The 21403-nt window shown below is 39.7% G+C and overlaps 1 protein-coding gene across 5 annotated transcripts in view; it reads left to right on the top strand.

Moving 5' to 3' along the window:
• Nucleotides 1-21403, top strand: part of pde4b (phosphodiesterase 4B) — a 352571-nt gene that overhangs the window by 216525 nt on the left and 114643 nt on the right. Inside the window, exon 1 of one of the 5 annotated variants that reach the window (XM_008119712.3) lies at nt 11422-11477. The exons of the other annotated variants lie outside the window; for them this stretch is intronic. Within the exon in view, the coding sequence (XP_008117919.1) occupies nt 11437-11477 (41 nt within the window). The 5' untranslated portion in view covers nt 11422-11436. Of the gene's footprint in view, nt 1-11421; nt 11478-21403 lie in introns of those variants that run through there. 5 annotated transcript variants of the gene reach the window in all.

Below are 21403 nucleotides of genomic sequence, written 5' to 3'. Positions count from 1 at the left end.
AGGCAAATTTTGTGCAGAATACATCCTAAATGATGAGAATTCTCATCACTATATATGGTGTTGTTGTTAGAGTTTTCAGCACTCAACATACATGTTTTTGATAATTTTGTTAATATTTTCCAATCCTTCCATACCCAGGGCAGGCTGGCTGGGGCTGAGTGGAGTCCAATAATGTTTAGAGGGCCACAGATTCCCTAATCCATGGGGTGTGCTGGTTGGGAAGATGAGCATAAAGAGCCTAGCCGTGACTGCCATTTCTCTTCCATCACTGAATACTGGTGTCCATTTTGGAGGACGTTATTATCTAAACCTATGGAGCAAGGAAGATGCTATGTCCAAAATATCAGTTTATACTGGCTTCATTGTATATCCTCGTATCAGACAGTGATAGTCTCTGGGTATTGTGAAACAGTGTGATTTCATAAGACCGAACATAATAGACTAGCAGATGTCATCTATTCCCAACCCCCATATGTAGATTACACCACAGAGCTTTCTTACATCTCATAGATTAATCTCAGCTATTTATGGTGGATATGAAGCCTTATGCTTAAAAAGTTTATTTTATCTTCATGGGTTTTGGAACCAGCACATTAAATATTAAAAGCAGCATCAAAAAAAGTCTGTCACTTTCCCAAATTTCCAATTTAGTACAGAGAATTGAGGAGACTAATCACAGAGGAAAATGGAGAGACAAATATTTTCACATGTTCAAATATTGCTTTTAAATAAAGACAAAGAATGTATCATTTAATTGAATTTTTGATGAAGAAAAATGTCATGGAATGAAGCAACAAGAGGATTTGCAATTACAAAGACATTGTTTATTTCATCTTCATAAAGCTTTTTAATACAGAGGAATAGCTCTTTTGTCCCACACTGGTAACAAATATTGGTTACGTTATGCTTCTTATTGTCTTTATAACATTGATATTTCAAGGAAATTAAAAGTCAGCGGCTTTGCAGATTCTTGTTCAGTATTCAAAACAACTTATACAACCATGTCAATTACATTTGTTCAGTTAGTGATCTTAATTTTTGATAGCTCCAGAATGTTGTTTTTAATTATTCAGGTTTCTGAAGCACTGGAAGGAGGATTTTGGATTCATCGGGGACTAAGAAGCATTTTATTTTGTGCATTTTGAAGATGCAGAACATGTTTGCTTTAACTGGGCATACCAGTAAACAAGTTTGGATCAAGGGGTTTATCCTATCGATCCTTCGGCTCAGATTGGTTATTTGCAGCCATGACATGACTAAATATTTCCCCAGAAGCCTATGTGGTATGCTATCTGAAAGACTCAGGATGGATCTACACTGCCATATAACCCAGTTTCTGAATCCAGATTATCTGCTTTGAACTGGATTATATGAGTCTACACTGCCATATGATCCAGTTCAAATCAGATAATCTGGAATCAGAACTGGATTATATGGCATTGTAGGTGGGGCCTCATTGATCAGCTGGTAGAGAAGGCATGAAATACAGCTGAGCTAACTCAACTCTGCAATTTTTCTCTTAGAGCTTCTGTGCCTCTCTCCAGTAAATTACAAAACAATCCAGAATACTCTGTCTCAGTGAAGCCTGCCTGTAAACCATATGGTAGTTTACATATAGTAGTTCCTGCACTGGTAACTTCCAGTTAAACTACTGCAATGCACTCTTTATGGGGCTGTCCTTAAGGATAAGTGGACAACTGCAGCTAGCTAGACTGCTTGTTGGAACACCATCCGTTTGGAAAGAATTCCATTAGGTGTAATCTAAAATGCCTCCAACCTGAATTCAGTGTTCTGGTGTTAACATTTAAAGGACCTGGAACCACATACATGAGCCTTTCTAGATATGTGTTCCTAATAATTGATATCTATTTGGGAGGAGCCTTCTCTGTGTTCCAACAGTAGGGGAAATACATTGTGGAAGGACATAGGGGAGGACCTTCTCTGTGGTGGAATTCTCTTCCCCTGGAAGCAGCCAACATCGGGATCTACGTAATTGATGTTATCCAAGTTATAATTGATACACTAATACTTTTTGATCTATAAAATTATTATTTAGTGTTTTAAATGATATCTTCAGGTACAGGTTAGGATATAAATATTTAAATTAATTTTTCCGTTTTCTTCTGAGCCACCTGCTACACTGCTTTTGAGCTTTTCCAGCTAAAGAACAATTATTAGGTCCAAAGGCTATACATGACAGGGTGCAGCGGTCGCTTTTTAATTCTTTTATGTTTTATTCTATTGTATTGCTGTTTATTGGCACTGAATTTTGCCAGATTTGTAAGCCGCCTTGAGTCCCCTCAGGTGAGAAAGGCGGGATAAAAGTGATGTAAATAAATAAATGCCACTGAAATCTGTGGGACTGATAGTCCTTTGGCATGTCTCTGCCATAAGTCTAAGATGTGGCCAGTGTGCTCAGAAGCAACATACATCTCCCAAGTGTGTTATGTTGAGTGTAGACCAGGGGTCCCCAAACTAAGGCCCGGGGGCCGGATGCGGCCCTCTAAGGTCATTTACCTGGCCCCCGCCCTCAGTTTTATAATATAATATTTTATATCAGTTTTAATAATATAATATATTGTATATACGTATAATATTGCTAAAAATACTGTAATGTTATATACAATATAATATTATTAATAATACCATATAATAATGTTAATTATATATTATATATTACATATAATATTACAGTATAGTGGTACAGTATAGTGCGGACGAAAAGGTCCCAGGTTCAAATCCCGAGAGCAGAGTGAGTGCCCGCTGTTAGCCCCAGCTCCTGCCAACCTAGCAGTTTGAAAACATGCAAATGTGAGTAGATCAATAGGTACTGCTCCGGCGGGAAGGTAACGGCGCTCCATGCAGTCATGTCGGCCACATGACCTTGGAGGTGTCTATGGACAACGCCGGCTCTTCGGCTTAGAAATGGAGATGAGCACCAACCCCCAGAGTTGGTCATGACTGGACTTAACGTCAGGAGCAACCTTAACCTTTACCTTATAGTGGCATAGTTCAATATAGTAATATATAATGCTGATATTGTGCTATGCTAATAATATAATATATTGTTTGTACATACAGCTGCTCTGAGTCCCCTTCGGGCTGAGAAGGGTGGGATATAAATGTAGTAAATAAAGGTAGTAAATAAATAAATAAATAAATAATTTTAGACTTAGGCTCGCCCAAAGTCTGACATGACTTGAAGGCACACAACAACAACAACAATCATAATTAACTTGACTATCTCATTGGCCAGAAGCAGGCCCACACTTTCCATTGAAATCCTGATAGGTTTATGTTGGTTAAAATTGTTTTCATTTTTAAATATTGTATTGTTCTTTCATTGTTATTGTTGTATTGCACTACAAATAAGACATGTGCAGTGTGCATAGGAATTTGTTAGTATTTTTTTTTTCAAATGATAATTCGGCCCCTCCACAGTCTGAAGGATTGTGGACCGGCCCTCTGCTTTAAAAGTTTGAGGACCCCTGGTGTAGACTGTATGGGAAAGCATTCAGCCTAATTTCGCACCACAGAGTCATCAACACTATATTCATTGCACCAGTCTGAAAAAAATGTAGAAAGAATATTATGTCTCGTACCTTAGTTTAAAAACTAATCACTCTAGGAAATGATACATCCCAAGTATTAATGCCTGGGAATCAGATGTTAAGGGGCATGTGTATTTCCCATAATAATTACATTTTCCCTTCTATAGCAGGATTTCTTCAGAAGTGTTTGTTTCAGTATATAATTTGTAAACTAAGCATGTTTTTGTCTTTTACTATCCATTCACAAAATCCACAACAAGTAAGCAAAAGCAAACATGCATTATGGCAAACAAATATCTTTTGTTTCATGATTGAGTACATTTCTGAAAACATATCAATTACATTGTTTCAATTTACTTTTGGTAATCTTGAAAGCATGAAGGTGATTCTGTTTATTCAGTTACTGCCTTTGAATTTGATATATTTCCCCACATTTGGTAAGAAGTTTCTTTTTTCTTCTTTGCCATCAATTACCTGTGAAGGCATCCAACCCTTAATTTTTCCATCCTGGAAGTTTATCTTTTTCTGTAACATCCTTCCCATGCTTCATCAGTGTCACATTATCTGTACTAGCATCAACCTGTTCTTTGAATTGTTTTAAGGCAGAGGAAGTTTCTGGATTTCACTACATGTAGGTTATTGGCCATTAGTGTGCCACTCAGCTTAAGAACCTGTTTAGAGGAGAAAAAATATTTAAGAAAGCCTTACCTTGGTCTCTGTATATCCCTTTTAAATTAATAGTTGTGCAGCAGAAACCCATTTTTTTCTATTGAGTGTTCAGTATAATGAGCTGAAGAATGGGACTTACTGTGGCTGAATTTATGCTATAATGATTGTGAACTCCACAGTTTATCTGACTGTGTCAAAACTGGAAAATACATCAGATCATCAGGGCTCTTTTCTGTTGGAAGACAACACGGTGACCTTCAACTGTTTTTCCCTATGGCCATCAGTCACTCATATGCAATTAGTCATTGTGAACCGTTGGGTAAGCTCTTTGCTGCAGGCTCAAAAGAACATAGCCTGTAAGCAGCAGAGGAAATATGGATTATAATCTAATCATTCTCTGCAGCAAAACAGAATGCATACATGTACACATACTTGAATCTAAAGGGTTGCAACCCTTGTAGAACATAGGCAATTTATTGTGGATTACTGTATTGATGAATACAAGTTTCAAGGGTCAGATCAGAGGCATTGCCAGGTACTCTATTATGTTCCCTGGTCAGTATGAGGAGGAGAGTTATAGATAAAACCTCAGACTCCGTCATCTATTTCTAGCTTTGATGACAAAGCTTGAAAATTTCCTAAACCATACAAGCCCATAGGTTTTCTGAAGGCGTTGGGTGATTGTGCTGGCAATTGGAAGCTATATTCATAACTCATTATGAGAGCCTAAACCCAAAGCAATTCAATTACATGCATAATACGCTATCTGAAAATTAGTCCGTGCTGTCTTTTCCTTTTCAAAAAATGGTACAGAGCATAATGCAAACTAATTAAAGTGTGCTTGACCTTGAACTGATTAACTAAGACAGTCATATCGCCTGTATTTCCCCTTTTTCTAGTTTAGGAAGATGGTGGAGAGAGGAAGGCAGATTGATTTTTCTGATCATATATACACCTCACAACTGACCCTATTCTTAGTCACATCCAAGTGCAATTCTAAAACGGTTATGAGAGAGTATATCCTGCCCCTATGTCTAGCTGCCATATAGTTTTGGAACAGTCATAAATGTCTTTTTCTCAGCAATAAACATTTCTTTTTCCTCCCTTTAACATTAGAGCCTCAGTTCCTAGTGTTTCCGCTCATTGCTCTACAATTCACAGTTGCACTTTGCAGCTGATCATCCATACTTCAGTTATCATCCATTTATTTATTCATTTAAGGTATTTATGCTTCACCTCTCAGCCCACTGAGAACTCCAAGGCGATGTGCAACAGATAAACAAAATAAAACATTAAATACATAAATGAAAACATTTAAAACAAACTAAAGCATATTAAACCAGACAGTTTAAAGAGCCAGAAAAAAATACAGCACTAAAGCCTATGCAGAAAGGCGTAATCTTAGCAGAAACTCAGAGGAAATGGAGCCTGCCTAACTTGCTTTGGCAGGGAATTTCACAGTTAGGCGGCTGCTAAAGACAGCTCCAGCATTTATACGCAGCATTGGAGGCTGTTGAGGAATACAACCGGGCCTTCACTGGGGATCACAGCTTTCAAATAGGTTGATAACAGAAGGAGGTAGACTAGTCTGAAGTTGTTTGACAGTCAAAACTTGCACCTTAAATTAAATTCAGAAGCAAACTGGAAGTCAGTGTAGCTCTTGTAAAGCTAACAATATATGATCTCTATTATATTTGTACTAACTACAGCTTCTTTTCATAGATTTATCAGTCACAAAGGACAACCCAATGTAGAGCACATTGCAGTAGGCTAATTAGGAGCCGTCCAAAGTCCCCTCGGGGAGATGGGGCGGGATACAAATAAAGATTACTATCATCATCATCGTCAAAGGCATGAACTCTTGTAGATAGATAACTCACTCACACCAGGAAAGAGTGCTGCTGGTGCACTAGTTGAAGCTGGGCAAAAGTACTCCTGGCCATTGAAACCACCTGACCTTTCAGGAGCAGTGCTGGGTCCATAAGTATCTCATGTAATCTTTGTGTGGGGTGGAGGTGCATCCCGCTATGTTCTGTCCATATGGCATGCATAGAATAGTTGTGTGGGCAATATTTTCTCACTACCTTTTCTAGCATTTGACACAGAACTATTCAACTAATACAAGCAGTCCCCAAATTACAAAATCTGACTTACAAATGACTTATAGTTATAGAACAGGGCTGAGACAACAGGAAGTGAGAGAAATCTACACCTAGGAAGGAAAATTCACTCTGGAAAGAGTTTTCTTGGAAAAAAGGTGTCACCATCCATCCTTGTTTCAACAACAAGCCAAATTTTTCAAAATCAAATTATCAGAGGGACAGAAAGTGAGGTGAAATCTTCTGAACAGGGGCCTAGACAGGAAAACAAATGTTCCTGGGGTGTTAACCCTTCCCTATGTTATCCAAAGAGATAGATCTGGAGTTACACTTAAACATGTACCAGTTCCAAATTACAAACAAATTTGACTAAAGAACAAACCTACAGAACGTATCGCGTTCGTAACTTGGGGACTGCCTGTATTAGATGCTTCACAGGAGTCAATGATGTTAGTAATGTGATGGAAAGCTACTATCAGCTTCTGTAGCCCAATATTCTTAACTCTTTCAGGAATAGTTTTTAGGTGGTCTTTTTTTCTGGCCATCCTTGGTGATCGCCGGTATTCTGCCATCCAAGTGTTAACCACGCCCCACATTGTTGAACTTCCAAAATCAGATGAGACAGGGTGTGATCAGGGTGATAGGTTGCTGTCAGAGAGGTTGTTGTAAGGGAAAAGATGGGTGAAAGATGGGAGGAATCGCGTCAATAAGACATAGTGAGTGTGCATTAAAAACCTTTGTATAGAACAATTGGTTTTTAAAAAGAAATCAAGAGAGAGATCATACTGAAAACTGTTGCAATTGTCTAGCTCTCTTGCCTACAAAAATGTCTGTATTGTATGTGGGCTGCCTAACAGCTTTATGCTTTTTCATCAGGCTGTGAGTTTTGGTTCACCTTCTGTAGTTTGAATATCTTCCACATCTTTTCCTCCTGTGGAGGAAGGTTAGCGCAGAGTAGGCAGCTGTATCCATTAGAAACCATGGTAATGAAAACTCCTCCAGGTGGAATAAACTGTTCTGGGAAGAGTGCTCTTCTGGGACAGCCTCCTTTTCATAGTCCATTGGTGAGGCAGGTCCCTCTCGCCACCACTGTTTGCAGGCAAAAGGTTTCATAATGGTTGTAATCCTTGACTTAAACTGCCTTACATAATGGTTTCTAAATAATTCTCAAAATCAAGGGTAGGTGGTGGAGATTTAATATATAGTACAATGCAGCATTTATGTGCTTGCCCTGAGAATATTGTGCAATCAATAAAGTTAAGAGTAGGATCCAAATAAATGACATTTTTCAGAGGAAAGTTTTTCTTTTTATAGTTAGAACCCTGTGTGTGCATGCGCCTATTAGTTGATAAACAATTAGTTGATTAATGGCAAACCCATACATTATATACTGTTTTCTTAGGCAAAGTTTTGCTAGTTCTTTCCTCTGTGATATAGCCTAACAAAAACTGGAATTCATCAGTGATTTCCCATTCAAGTACTAGCCAGGGATAGCTTCCAGTATTGATGCCTTTAGGGTATTTAGACTACAGGCTATATTTATTGTTAGGCACACTGCAACCATTGCTGCTTCAAAAACATATTTGTGTTGAACCATACGGATGACAAAATTGTAAATATTGTAAAATAGATGCCATAATAATAATATTCAGCTTTACTGGCATTCTAATTTATCACTATAAAAAAGCAAAGATGTGTAACTTCACAGGAAGGAAATAAATGAATAAATAAATGCAATTATCAGCTTATGTCAACTCTCTTTTTTCCTGGATACTGGTATACATTTAGCCAATAAAGAATACAATTGTTTTGCTGTTGTTAGTTTCACTAATAATGTTATTAATATTTTGGGGAAATAATATTTGAGAGATGATCTGTGTTGTTCTAATTGCAGCAGTTGCCAGAATCCGAGTGCTGAAAACACGGCTGCGTTGGTGTTGTGCCAAAAGCGCCTGATTGATAATATCTGTCTCGGATGTCACCATGAGAGAAAAGAATAAAGTCTCAGTAGATTCAGTCCAGTGCAGCTGTCTAGCTTAGCTCTAATTTCTCCCATTGACGTCATTGGGAGGTTTCAAACCAGTCCAAGATGTCTAGTAAACTTGCACATTAAATGAAATGAAGGAGAAAAAAGGCATTGATTCCATAATCCACTGCTTAGGGAGAGTTAAGGATTTTCTCTCCTCATTTTAGTGTGCTCTGTTCCCCACATTAATTCTTTTATCTTTGAAAAACAAAATACAAATACTTGCTTTCTACTAGAATGCAGAGGAAATGCTTTTTGAAAAAGGCAAGTTCAGAAGCTAATGCAGGGGAATGTGAAACAGCAATACGCGAGAAGAGATTTGCTCATTAGAACAATTAAGTGTGGGTTATCTTAATATGATACAAAGATTTAAAACAGAAAAGGACATCAATTGTAACATATTTCTCAAAATTAAAGTGCCACTTTTGTCTCTCAAGAACTCACTGTATTCATATTAATTTGTTTATGTGGTGTTAAGTTTCAGAACAAACCAGGAATAATAACACATTCTCTGTCTTCTCTGTATTTAAATCATTTATAACCACATTTCTTAATTGAATAAAATAAACATCTGTGTTTGCTAAATTTCCAGCATGTACAGCTAGGGCTTTTTGCTGTATTTGAAAACAAGTTGTCACTTGAACTCTTTGCATTACACTAGTACCTCTTCATCATGTTGTTGTTGTTCACAGCAGCATCCAGGTGAGTGCATTATTTAGAAAGTAAGACAAACATTGGTTTACTCTCTCATAAAACATCTTGTTGCTATAGCATGCTCTCAAGACATGAAAATAAAGTAGACTTCGTTAAAGGTAGCATATCTGGTTTACTCACAACCTTCATGTATTCAGCATATAGGTACATAACTTGTCAATCCAGTTACAGATAGATTTGAAATGGTTTCTCTGTGAAGATAACACAGGCCATCTTTCTTATAATCAACAGCAACACGAGTTTACTCTTAACAGTCCATAGTCTAACAAGCGTCTCTCTGTTTTCTAAAATGGAATCTGTGGTCTGCAGCCCCTCCCGCAACCTCAAGAAACAAAGAATAAAGGCAAGGCTGCATACCAAAATATACATACCCAATATAGTAATCAGACAGAATTGTATATTAGCAAATTACTAGAGAAGGCTTGAAGAAGGTTGCTATTTCCAACGTGCCCTGTGTGCTCTTTGGGTGCACAGCCAATCAGGGCCAGACTCCCCCCCCCCCCCCGGTGCTCTGATTGGCGCCTGCTCACACCTGTCTTGATCTGCCACAGCAGATTCAGAGAGAGAGAGGGAGATGTGCCAGCTCTCGAACCAGTGCCTTTGAGCACGTTGTGGCCTTTGGTTATCCCAACACCATATGCTCATCTATTTGTACAGGAAGAGTGGATGGAGGGTAGTTGCCCCTGCCCACACAACCTGTTTCCTCAGCTGTTCCTCATAGGGCTTGACTTCCAAACCTTTGATTATTTTGGTTGCTTTTCTCTGGACACATCCCACCTTGTCAATAATCTTCTTGAATTGTCGTGTGAATTTCCAAAACTGGACATGGTATTCCCGGTGAGCAATACTGACCTGTAAGGCAACACAACAAATAGCTTCTTATATAGTGCTGTTATGTGTGTTGTATACAAAGGGAGAAGATGCTGTCAAGCTCCAATTTCCTGTCTTCATCCCGTTTTGTGGAGGAGAAGGAATATGCTATGAGGTGTACAAACTATGCATCGGGCACTTTCTGTATTCCTCCTTTTTGGGACACTTGTCTTCCTTTCTCTGCTGCCTTACGTGCCTGTTCTCTCATGTTCCCCCTGCATTACACCGTCATCCTTCTGCTGCACTCCTTTACATTTCCACCCCTTGACAAACAAATGACAACAAAACTGGACAAACACTCCCAGAAGCAATGTTTCTTCTGTGCTTGTAGGTTTCACGAAGGCTTGCATAAAACTCAGATGCACTCTGGAGGACCCACACGGGGCCTTTCTCTTCCTGGAGGGAGCCAAACCCTGTAGAAGGATTTAATTGGTTTTTGGTTCAGTGGAAGAAACTGAAGCCTGAAGTGCAGCCAGCAGAAACTACTGCTCAGTGGTTCTGCTAAAAATAGATCAGGCGTCTTGTATCGAGATAAAGCCTGGCCAATCCAGAGGGTTCCCTTTGCCTGCCAAGTGCACGGCGATGCTCAGGGCAAAAAATTTGGAGGCATGAGTACACATAACACATACTGGCAAAAGGTAAAGAGGAGTAAAACATTTTCCAGCTGTTTTGAAAAACAGTTAGAATTTACTAAAATTCTGAATGAAAATGACGTGATATTTTAAAATTCTGAATGAAAGGGAATGGAAAAGCTATTAGATTAATCATCCAGCCCTTGGGACCTTTGAACGCTTTACTCTTCAAAAAGGTCTGACTGTGTATTCAATCTTTTTAGTGTTGAATTTGGAATGGTGCTACTTTTTTTTCTCTGCAAGAGATTGCTCATCTTCAATACATATGTGGCAGGCAGATTTGACATTGATCTCTTTGTGTTTCAGGTATTTATTGAAGAATTTGGCAATATTTGCAAACATCTTTATATTTAGGTTGTAACTTCTGTGGTTGTAAAGGAACAAGCACACCTCTTGATGATAGGACTCCAGCACATTATAGTAATCATGTCTATGTGGGTTTAGAGATTTGATGTGATTGAGCACTTTGCTAGTTTTGGGAGGTAAATGTTTTACATAGATTGTAATGCTAAGCAAGAAAACACAGAATGTTCCAGGGAGCTGGTATAACAAATACATACACCAAAACATTGCCCTAAGAAGAAAGCTGAATTGTTTTGTGCTAGGCATTGTTTCCAAAGAGCATGAAACAAACGAACAAATAAACAAAAAGCTAAGAAGGCATTCTGGAAGATTCAAAAAGGGTCTGTGTTCCCTCTACTGGGGTTTCCGCAGAAATCTTTTGAGCATGTTAATTTCACAGTTCTCTTTTAAAGCATCCTGTAGCTGGTGTTGGGCACATAAGTAGCTTTTTAAGAGAAGGAAAACAGGACAAAGGAGATAAGCCTGAGGCTGAATGTCTTTTCGATTGCCTTGCCTGGTGAATCCCGGAGCAAATGTCTGTGGCAGTTGGCAAGCTCAGGACTTTCCAACAACAGTAAGTCAGTCAGTTAGTCCAAAGCCAGGCAATGAGCCTTAACTTTTAGGTAGCCGGTTGTGCAATTTTTAGACAACATTTGCTTTGTTGAGCATAGCTAATGCATGCTGGAAACCTGACTCCATTTTTAGAGTATTACTGGAAACAAACCTTATTTCTCAGTAAGATTGTACTGTTATTTTATTTTTAACACGTTCGTCTTACAATTGTTTAAGGAAAAATAACCAAAGTGACAAAATTGTTATCAGAAATACAAAATATTGTTTTTTAATTATAAAGATTAAGAATTTTCCATGAAAGGTAAAGGTAAAGGTTTTCCCCTGACATTTAGTCGTGTCCGACTCTGGGGGTTGGTGCTCATCTCCATTTCTAAGCTGAACAGCTGGCATTGTCCGTAGATGCCTCCAAGGCCATGTGGCCGGCATGACTTCATGGAGTGCCATTACCTTCCCACCAGAGCAGTACCTATTGATCTACTCACATTTGCATGTTTTCAAACTGCTAGGCTGGCAGAAGTTGGGGCTAACAGCGGGAGCTCATCCGGCTCCCTAGATTCGAACCTCCAACCTTTCGGTCAACAAGTTCAGCTGCTAAGCGGTTTAACCAGCTGTGCCACCAAAATTTGCTGAATATAAAAGGTCTATGTTGCTTACCAAAATAAAAGCAGCAAGGAAACCTATCTGACTTCTCTTGAAAGGGAGAACCATTTTCTTCTCACTTTAAAGAAAATGTTTATGTCTTTCACATTTAATTCCTATGCTGCAGTATATGGCTCCGGTCCAGGTTATGTGAAGGACCACATCTCTTTCTATAAACCTGGGAGACATCTACAATCTACTGGGGAGGGTCTTTTCTTGGTCCCACCACCCATTCAAGCACATTTGATGGGAACACAAGAGAGGGCCTTTTCGGTGGCTGCTCCCAGGCTGTGAAACTCCCAAGAGAAACCAGAATGGCCCCATCCCTGCTGGTCTTCCAGAAGCAGGTCAATACCTTCCTCTGCCAACAGGTATTTTGGGGAAGCATAAGGGGAGACTCTGTGGAGAGTAGGTGGGATTGGGGGGATATGAGTTTTAAAGGCCATTTGCTGTATTATAATTCTGTCTTTACCACATTATTTAATTGTTTTTTAAACTTTTGTGTTATTCTTTTTAAACTGTTTAATGTGAATATATGTTAGCCACCTTGAGTCCCCATGGGAAGAAAAGAAGGATATAAATAAAGATGATGATGATGATAATTGTTATTTTAAAAGTAACATATTCGTGGCATGCTCTTAACATCTAACTTTTTCATCAAATTATTAATGTGAATATTTTAAAAATAAATACAAAGTTACATCAAATGCCCCCTCCCAATCAACATATAAGAAGTAACGTAATATAGAAGTAGATGTGTTTTTAAAAAATATATATAACCCTATAATTCTTATTTACATTACCAAAAAGAGGTTAAATGTTCTTTTTATTATCTTTCTTGGTGGATCTCTGAGCAAAAGTCTGCAGTTGTTGGCAAGCTGAGAATTTTCAACAACAGTAAATCAGCTCAAAGGTAGCCAATTATCTTTAAATTCTTAGCTTTCAGGCAGCCACTTGCCTGCTTTTTACTTTGCAAAAATAACCTTGGTATACTGTACCTAATGGAACAGTAGATGTACTGTTGTTACTTTTTAAAAGTTTTTCCAACTCTCCTTATAGAATGCTGTTATATGGTACAATCATGCAGCCTGATAGTAAGCAGGGCCCTTTCACACTACATAGTTACAGCACCATTTTATCTGTAACAGCAACATGCTGTGGAATCTGGGGATTTGCAGTTTAGGGAAGACAGTTAAAGTTCTCTGTCAGAGAGCTCTATGATGTCATCAACCAATGAATTTTTCGCATCCTAGGATACTGCCCAGCTCAGCTGAACAACGGAGCTTCACACCACCCATCACATGACGTAGCCTCACTTCCAGTGGGGCTCCATTGCTCATTAATGGTAGGACTCTGTGCCACCAAAACAGGATCACCCCATGTTCCATTTGGAACAACAGGGCTACCGAGGGACAAACCATATGGCAACACTTCCCCACATGTAATGGGGAAACATCGCTGCAGGGCAGGGCACTGGGATTACCCCACTGCCCTGCCATATAGCCATGGAGGCAGTATGATGAAATCCCTAATGCCACACTAAACTACAGATCCTAAGATTCCACAGAGTGCATCCTTGTCAGTTAAAGTGAAATCATAGTGATATGTTTGCATAGTGGGAAAGGAGCTCAGGAGCAAGGTGCAGCTTCTCCAGAAAAGGGTACAAGTAGTGAGTGCATCATGAAAAACTGGTGAAAAACAATCCTGTAAATCTACAATTGGATTATCCATATTTAAGGCTCAATTAAGAGACTCCTCATGCTGAAAACTTCAGAGGGTGTATAGAGCTCTATCTATCTATCTATCAGCTTAAATACTCCTATATTGCCTGAACTCCTAACACCATTTCTGTTTTATTTGACTGACAAAGCCTCTGTCTCTTTAGTTAGCTTACTCTCCTGCTTTCAAAATTGACCCCAGGCAAATGCTCTCTGAACCTTGGATGATTTTTTGCTGCCTTGCTTCTTGCTTTCAGCCAACTGTAGTTTTCCATTCTAGGAGGATTGTAACCACTGAAGAATAAAATTTGCTTTGTAACATGCCTTATAGCCTTAGACCTAACGTTGCCTCAGTTCAGTCTTGAAAAGTTTGTGCGTTTTGGCTCAGATCTGAGGTTTAGATCCTCTTGTCATTTTTGAAGTTTCCAATATCTTTTTTCCTTAATGTTATGTGAAGATTAAAACAAACATCTCATAACAGTTATGTTTTGTTTTATTGGCAGACTCGGATGACATTTGTCTTTTCTGAAGGAATCATGCCTGCTAAATTTCAGGCTCTGTGTTGTTTTTATTCGTTTTGTGTGCATATACCAGCGCTGCTGTAAAACAGTCACTGCTTGCGATGTTCTCAAGGGTCAGTCTCCCTCCTCTTTCTGATAGAGAAAGCACAGGGTCCTATTTGATTTTCATTTTAGAGCTGAGAAGCCCAACTGATCTTGTGGTTTTATCTTAACAGCATGATTCCTTGTGGCTGTAGTCAGATTCAGAGCAGTAGTAGAAAGGGGAAGAACAGCACACACAAAGTTACTCTTGGTTTAGCAGGAAGTAAGAATCCTTGCCCCAGGCAGACAGGGAGAGATTGCCAAATGTTAGCTTACAAAGGATGTGGTTTGATTCACAATCTAGAGCAGGAGGTCCATGAACCCTTTGAGGGACCTTGGAAAGATTTGAAGGGGTCTGTGAGCTTGAATTAGGGATTAGGTTCCAGGCCTGCCCGCAAAAAGTGAAAAACCGCGAAGTAGCGGCACTATTTTAATTTTAATATTTATACATCATTTTGGTCCTTTCCCCTCACGACCCACCCACGGTCAGGCCCTGCTCGGACTCCTCCACTCACTGGTGGGGGTGCTGCAGGCCCGCTCCCCCCATGCATGCCCACGTGGCCGGCCTCCCTGTCCACAGACCTGAAGAAGCGGAACAGCACGGGCTCCACTAGGTCCAAGGTGCACCTGGTGAAAGAGGTGGGGGAACGGCAGTGCCCTGCCCCGCTCGCCTCTGATGCAGGGGAAGTAAGGCAAGGCAAAGCAAGGCAGTGCCGCGCCGCCTGCTGCTTTTCCTCGTACAGGTGCTTGTGCCCGTGCTCACTCTCCTGCCTTCGCCTGTGGCACACAGATCCTGAACAGGGGAGCAAGTGCCTCTGCGAGGAAAGACAACATGCGGTGCAGTGCTGCCTTGCTTTGCTTTGCCTTGCTTCCCCTGCGTCAGAGGTGAGCAGGGCGGGGCGCTGCCGTTCCTCCACCTCTTTCACCAGGTGTACCTTGGGGCTAGCGAGAGGAGAAGCCTGGCATGTGATAAGGAGGAGGAAGCAGAAGAGGAGTGAAAGTTGGGAAGAAAGACGGCCCCCCTTCTGAGTCCTCCATGTTTCCCAGCATGGCTGGCTAAAGTGGCAGCGGCAGAAGAGGAGTCTGGCCACCTCTTCCAGGCTTTTCTGCCACCGGTGCGGCCCCCCTTCCTCGCTCACTCACGGAGCGGAGCGGCGTTCCTTCTTCCCTGGCAGAGGCAGCCAGAGCCACATGTCAGGGCCGAAGCAAGGGGGCAGCCCTGAGGAGGAGAAGCAGCAGCAATGGGGTGGGTAAACAAACAAATAAATAATTAAAAAAATTCCGTGATAGACCAAATCCGCGGAAAGCGAACCGTGAGATTGTGAGGGAACACTGTAATCCTAAAATCTAGTTGAAAGACATGCCAATGTTGAGTGTTGTAAAACTATGTGCCCCTACATTCTGAGGCATTCTGTGGTTTTGACCTGACTGGCAAAAAGGTATATGAAATAAAAATGTTTAAGAAACCCTGAGATAGAGATTCCACATACCTGATATTCAAGAACCGAATCATTCAAAAGGCTAGAATCATTGTGTTTGCTCCCCCTCACCCGCAAACAGCAGCAGCCGAGAACTGTCCCCAAGTGTTTATGAAAGTTTAGAAGCTACTTGAGTACCACTGCTGCTAAGGAAGATGAGAAGTTGATGGAACAACTTCTCATTTGTTCTATATTCTTCCCTAAATCACTGAAAACATAAAAAAGAGCCCTGGTAAAATTGTTCCATTTTTGAAAGCTACAGTTGTCAATCAAAAAGCTACATTCTGCCTCAAACTTGCTTGCCATATTGTGTTTATGGAAAGTTCATGAGAGTGTTGAAAAATACTAAATTCAGCTTATAGAAGTTTTGAAAAAAAAAATAGCTTATGAGCTGATTCAAACTTTTCGGAGCCTCCCACTTTGCCTTAGACTGTTTCAAACTAATTTTATTGCTCTTCGGGGGGGGGGGTGCTGGCCAAATATTTGATTTTGCTCATTGTGCTTATGAAGAAAGAAACAGAAAGATTTCATGATTGGATTTTTTTTACCATGAACAAATATTCTGAAGGTATGGGGTGATGGAAATATCCATGCCTGTTAACTAAAATAAGAGATCCAACTAATTTGCAGAGTTTGGGGGTGGGGGGAGCAGTGATGACAGGGAAATACTCATGGGCGACTAATCTGAAGAGTACAAACTATTCCTAGGTGTGGGGAAAGAAAGAAAAGTGAAACATAATTTTTCCAAAGTTACTTTGTGCCATATTTTAATGTTGGAAGTGAGGAATTGGGTAAAAAAAATAGATATGGTTTTTCAAATGTGAAAAGAACAAATCTTCCAGCTGTACATAATTTAGATCAGTGCATCCAGTCTTCTGAAGTCACTCATTTGCCCTATATTTTCCCACTGGCTGTAATTGCTCAGTGGAAAAAGTTGATAAATCAGATCTTGGTAGGAAGAAGGATGACTACTGACTGATGAGAAGGGAGCTTTTTTATTATTTACTTGTGGATGCAGTGTACAGGTGCTGTCACGGAGCTGTGAGGTATGAAATGGCAGCACTGAAGAATAAGGCTCAATAGTTTTGACATTTATCTTTGACATAATATAATCAGTGCTTGCTTGGAGAGAGTGGGTGTATATCTTCCCACATTAAACTGAGACTATTGCCATACTTCTACTATTTTAAAAGTGTTCTTGTTTAATTGTGTGGTACTTACTTTGAAAGTAGTTGTTGTACTCCAGAAACTTCATTTTTGTGGCTGCCACAAACTGTGTTAAATAGATTGAGACTCAATGAGATATTCATTGAAAAATTATAGCAAAATGTGCTGCAGGATGGCCCACAAAAACAAAGTTTTTGCAGTTTAATAAGCTGTTTCCATGTTTTTATGATGGAATCAATTAGGAAACGGCATTTATAACGTAGGAACAAAAATTGTGTTACATAGTGTAATTAATGAGTAGTAAGAAGAGGAGGCTGATGTTGGAAATGGCATCCCAGACATTGACGACGATAGCCATGAAGACACTGTGATTCTTAGAAATTATCTATGTACATGTTTTATGGGGAAGACAGCAATTAGAGTCAGTCTGCCTCTCTGCTGTTTTCAATCTGACTTGGATTCATGGCAACATTTTCACTTCATGATTCAAAATCACTTTCTTTTTCCTGATGAGCATTAATTTTAGAATGGTTGCTTTAATCCAATACAAAGGTTTTTGTTTTAGAATGAACATTCAAACAAAGGTTTCCCTAGAGACACATTAAAACTATCTCTGCAACCTCTTTCCTCACTCTGTGAAACACCAAGACTCCTCACACAAAATGTTCCATCTGATGTTACTCTTAGCAAAAGTACAGGTTCCAACAGGCATTTCTGAGAGCTTTGTTGTGGACTGACATTTTCTATGAAAAATTGCCACAATTTTCTGCTATGATTCTACTGGGACGCAAAATCTGATTTGAGTCATCATGCTCAGGCCCATAAACTGATTAAATGCTCTCTATCCATCATCCCAATTGCCACTGCCCTGGCCTCAGAGGGATAAAGAAAGAAGCAGGTACAGCTCCATCATGCCAAGGTCCAGAAGTCGATGAAAGCCCCTCTCTCCATCGCAACAGCCACTGCCTGGCTTTGAAAGTAGGGAAAGCCCAGAGGTATCTGATTGACTTAATCCCCTTCCACACTGACATTCCCCTTTTCTTCTGCATTTTGTCTTATTTAGATTGTACACCTGAGGGAAAAGAACTGTCAAATTAAAAAATTGTAAGATGATCTTAGAATCTCATCACATGGACCCTGAAAATCATTGGGGACCATCTGTCTAATGAAGGGAATTGTACCGTTAGATCCCCAATAAGCCCATTTCAAGTTGTGTCTTCCTATTACACATGTTTCTGTCTGCAGGTTTTCACTCATTGTTGGAACCATCACACAGGGAATCCTTTTCCCTGCCCTCTCCATATTACATGTTTTTTATTATTATTAAGGGAAAACTTCAATATTTGAAAGCTGATTACTATGAACCTCATCCCATTTGGGGGGAGGGGAGTGGTGGAATTTTAAACCCCTTTGTCATGATAAGTCTTTCCTATGCCTTCCTTCCCTCCATTAGACCTGTGTTATGTTAAAAAGCTAGCAAGAGCACAATTTCAAGCCTAAATTACTATTAAGGAGAAAACATAGTGAAAGCAAATTGTTGAGGAACACCCATTCCTCCATATCACTGAAACAATTCAAAACAGCCAAATCTGTCAATGTATATAGAGTACTGTGTATAGTTCCACACCTTAAAAGGATATTGTAGCATTTAAAATTGTGCAAAAAAGGTACACCCAAAAGAACTGCAGCAACTCCTTTATGGAAAAAAGCTTGCAATGTTAGGGATTCTCCAATTTTTAAAAAATGTTGATTAAGGACAGAGGTGATAGAAGTGTATAAAATTATAGGTGATATGAAAAAAATGAAAGGTAGAATTTTTCTCATTTTCTCAGCATATAGAATTCATGGTGCTGAATGATAGCAAATTAAGTGTTCTGCTTTTTAAAAAAATCCTGTGGGACATGGATGCAACCGTTTTTCCATCTCATGCTCCAGCATACTGCCTTTGATACTAGAGATGATATATGGTTATTCATAATAGCAACTGGTAGCTTTATGTGCTCTATGAATTTACTTAATCCTTCTTTAAAGCTGTCCATGTTGTCATCACTCTATCAATATAAAAGTAATGTACCTGGCATTGTTAAGTTATACAGTACTAATAACTGCCAGAAGTTATGGTGATGTGTACCTCCATTTATTGGTTGCTGGGGAATACAAACTGAAAGATGCCATACATTTACTCACATGCTGCTGTGTTTCCATAAGTTCACAATTGGGTGGCTACTGCCTGGACAGAATGCTACACTACATTAGTGGAGTTGGTCAAGAAGTAGCTGACATTAGTCCTAGCTTTTTTTCATGCTAAACAACTTTAGCACTGTGATTCCACTTTAATTGCCATTTAGTGAAGGGTATTTAGATATTTGTGACAAAGAACACATTTAATACTTTATCAAACTACAAACCCCAGAATTAGATAGAATACAACCATGCAGCCAGGAAATCAGAAGACGTTTACTTCTTGGGAGGAGAGCAGTGACCAACCTCAATAAAATAATGAAGAGCAGAGACATCACACAGGCAACAAAGGTCCGCAAGCAGATCCAACTAGTCCATACTCCAGAAAATAATGCCCGGCTGCTCACTGGAAGGAAGGATATTAGAGGCAAAGATGAAGTACTTTGGCCACATAATGAGAAGACAGGAAAGCTTGGAGAAGATCATGATGCTGGGGAAGATGGAAGGAAAAAGGAAGAGGGGCCGACCAAGGGCAAGATGGATGGATGGTATCCTTGAAGTGACTGACTTGACCTTGAAGGAGCTGGTGGTGGTGATAGCTGACAGAAAGCTCTGGCCTGAGCTGGTCCATGATATCATGAAGATTTGGAAGCGACTGAATGAATAAACAACAACAAACAACCATGCAACTAACATGGAATCATAGTGCTATAACTGTGTGGTGTGAAGGGACTTTTGCTGTGTAGTCTGATAGATCACTACCACTATCACAGAGGAAGAAACCTGTTGTTGAAACTACTCAAGATTTGAACTAGGTCTATGATAAGGAGCAGAAGTGAGCTTTAGAATTGGGCTAAGGCTGGAGTGATAGATAATCTTTATGGTCTGAAATGAAAGCACCTGCTTGATCAAACTGAAGATTGAAAAGAATAAAATTTGGGGTTAGTATAGATTCACACTTGTATGATAGAGAGGAATGTATTTGTATAAGCCAATACAAATTTAGCCGACATATTTACACAGTGGGGGAAGACTGAAATCACAATGGCTAGAGTGTGCAGAAACACAACAATCAAAAGCAAAAAAAAAATTATATAGACAGTTGTCATTGTTATTATCATCACTGTTCCATGATAATACAGGTAATCCTACATAAAGTAGTTAATAAGCAGTGAGATTTGAAAGAAAATAAGAAAATACTTTCTTTTTGTTGGAGCCAATGGATATGGAGTTAAACTTTTTGATATATTGTTATTCAGCTTTGGAATCTGTCTTTAAAGTTCTTTTTTCTCCCTGTAGTTTTGAGTGTCTTTCTCTTGTAATATCTGTGCCAATTTATTCTTTTGTGCAGTGGCTGGCCTGTTTGCCCTGTGTAAAATGCATGTGGCATTGCTGGGAGAAAGATGGCATATATCACAGTGTGGGGTGAACAGGTGTATGAACAATTCATTTCAAATAATGTTTTAAAATAGCTAATAGATGTGCCTGCTGCAAAATCTGAAAGTCACAAGTCAGGGCAAAGGATGATCAGGCCAAGTTTCATTGATGACACAACCCAGCAGCTGTTCTGTAATTTGCCTTTTTAAGATGTTTTCCAATTACTGTTTCAACCCACTCCCACAGTTTAGAATAATTGATGAAGGCTACGAAAAGGATAACACTCAAAACCACATCTAAAGCATGTGTTATTTGAACAACAGACTGTGTAAACAACTGCATTACACAATAAAAGGGAGGAAGAGTTCAGGCAGAAAAAAGGGACTAAGGTCCTATTTGCACTGGCCAATTGATTCATGGTCAGTCTGGAACAGAGGTGGCCACAGACTCCATCTGCAGCCTGCAGTGGTTGCAGGACAGAGTCCATTTGGGTCAAGTCTGGTTCAGCCCCACCATTGCTACTGCTGAACAGCCACAGAGCTACTGTACGTGAGAGTTTCTGGTCATCATGGGTGCCCTATGTTGGCATTAACAAGGGTGCCCATTCAAATGGGGAAATAATTGTGCAAGTGTCTCTGTTATTTCCTGTGATTATGAGTGCAGGAAATAGGGGGGGGGGGTGGCAGCTAGTTTGGACAGCAGACTGGTACACATCAAATTGTCCAAATTGCAAGGTTGCTATGGAATTTCAGCCAAACCCCAGAA

The sequence above is a fragment of the Anolis carolinensis genome, chromosome 4 (assembly GCF_035594765.1).
Source record: "Anolis carolinensis isolate JA03-04 chromosome 4, rAnoCar3.1.pri, whole genome shotgun sequence".
In the NCBI taxonomy this organism is placed as follows: domain Eukaryota; kingdom Metazoa; phylum Chordata; class Lepidosauria; order Squamata; family Dactyloidae; genus Anolis; species Anolis carolinensis.
Note: the sequence above shows the minus strand (reverse complement) of the source record. Positions and strands in the feature narration are given on the sequence as shown.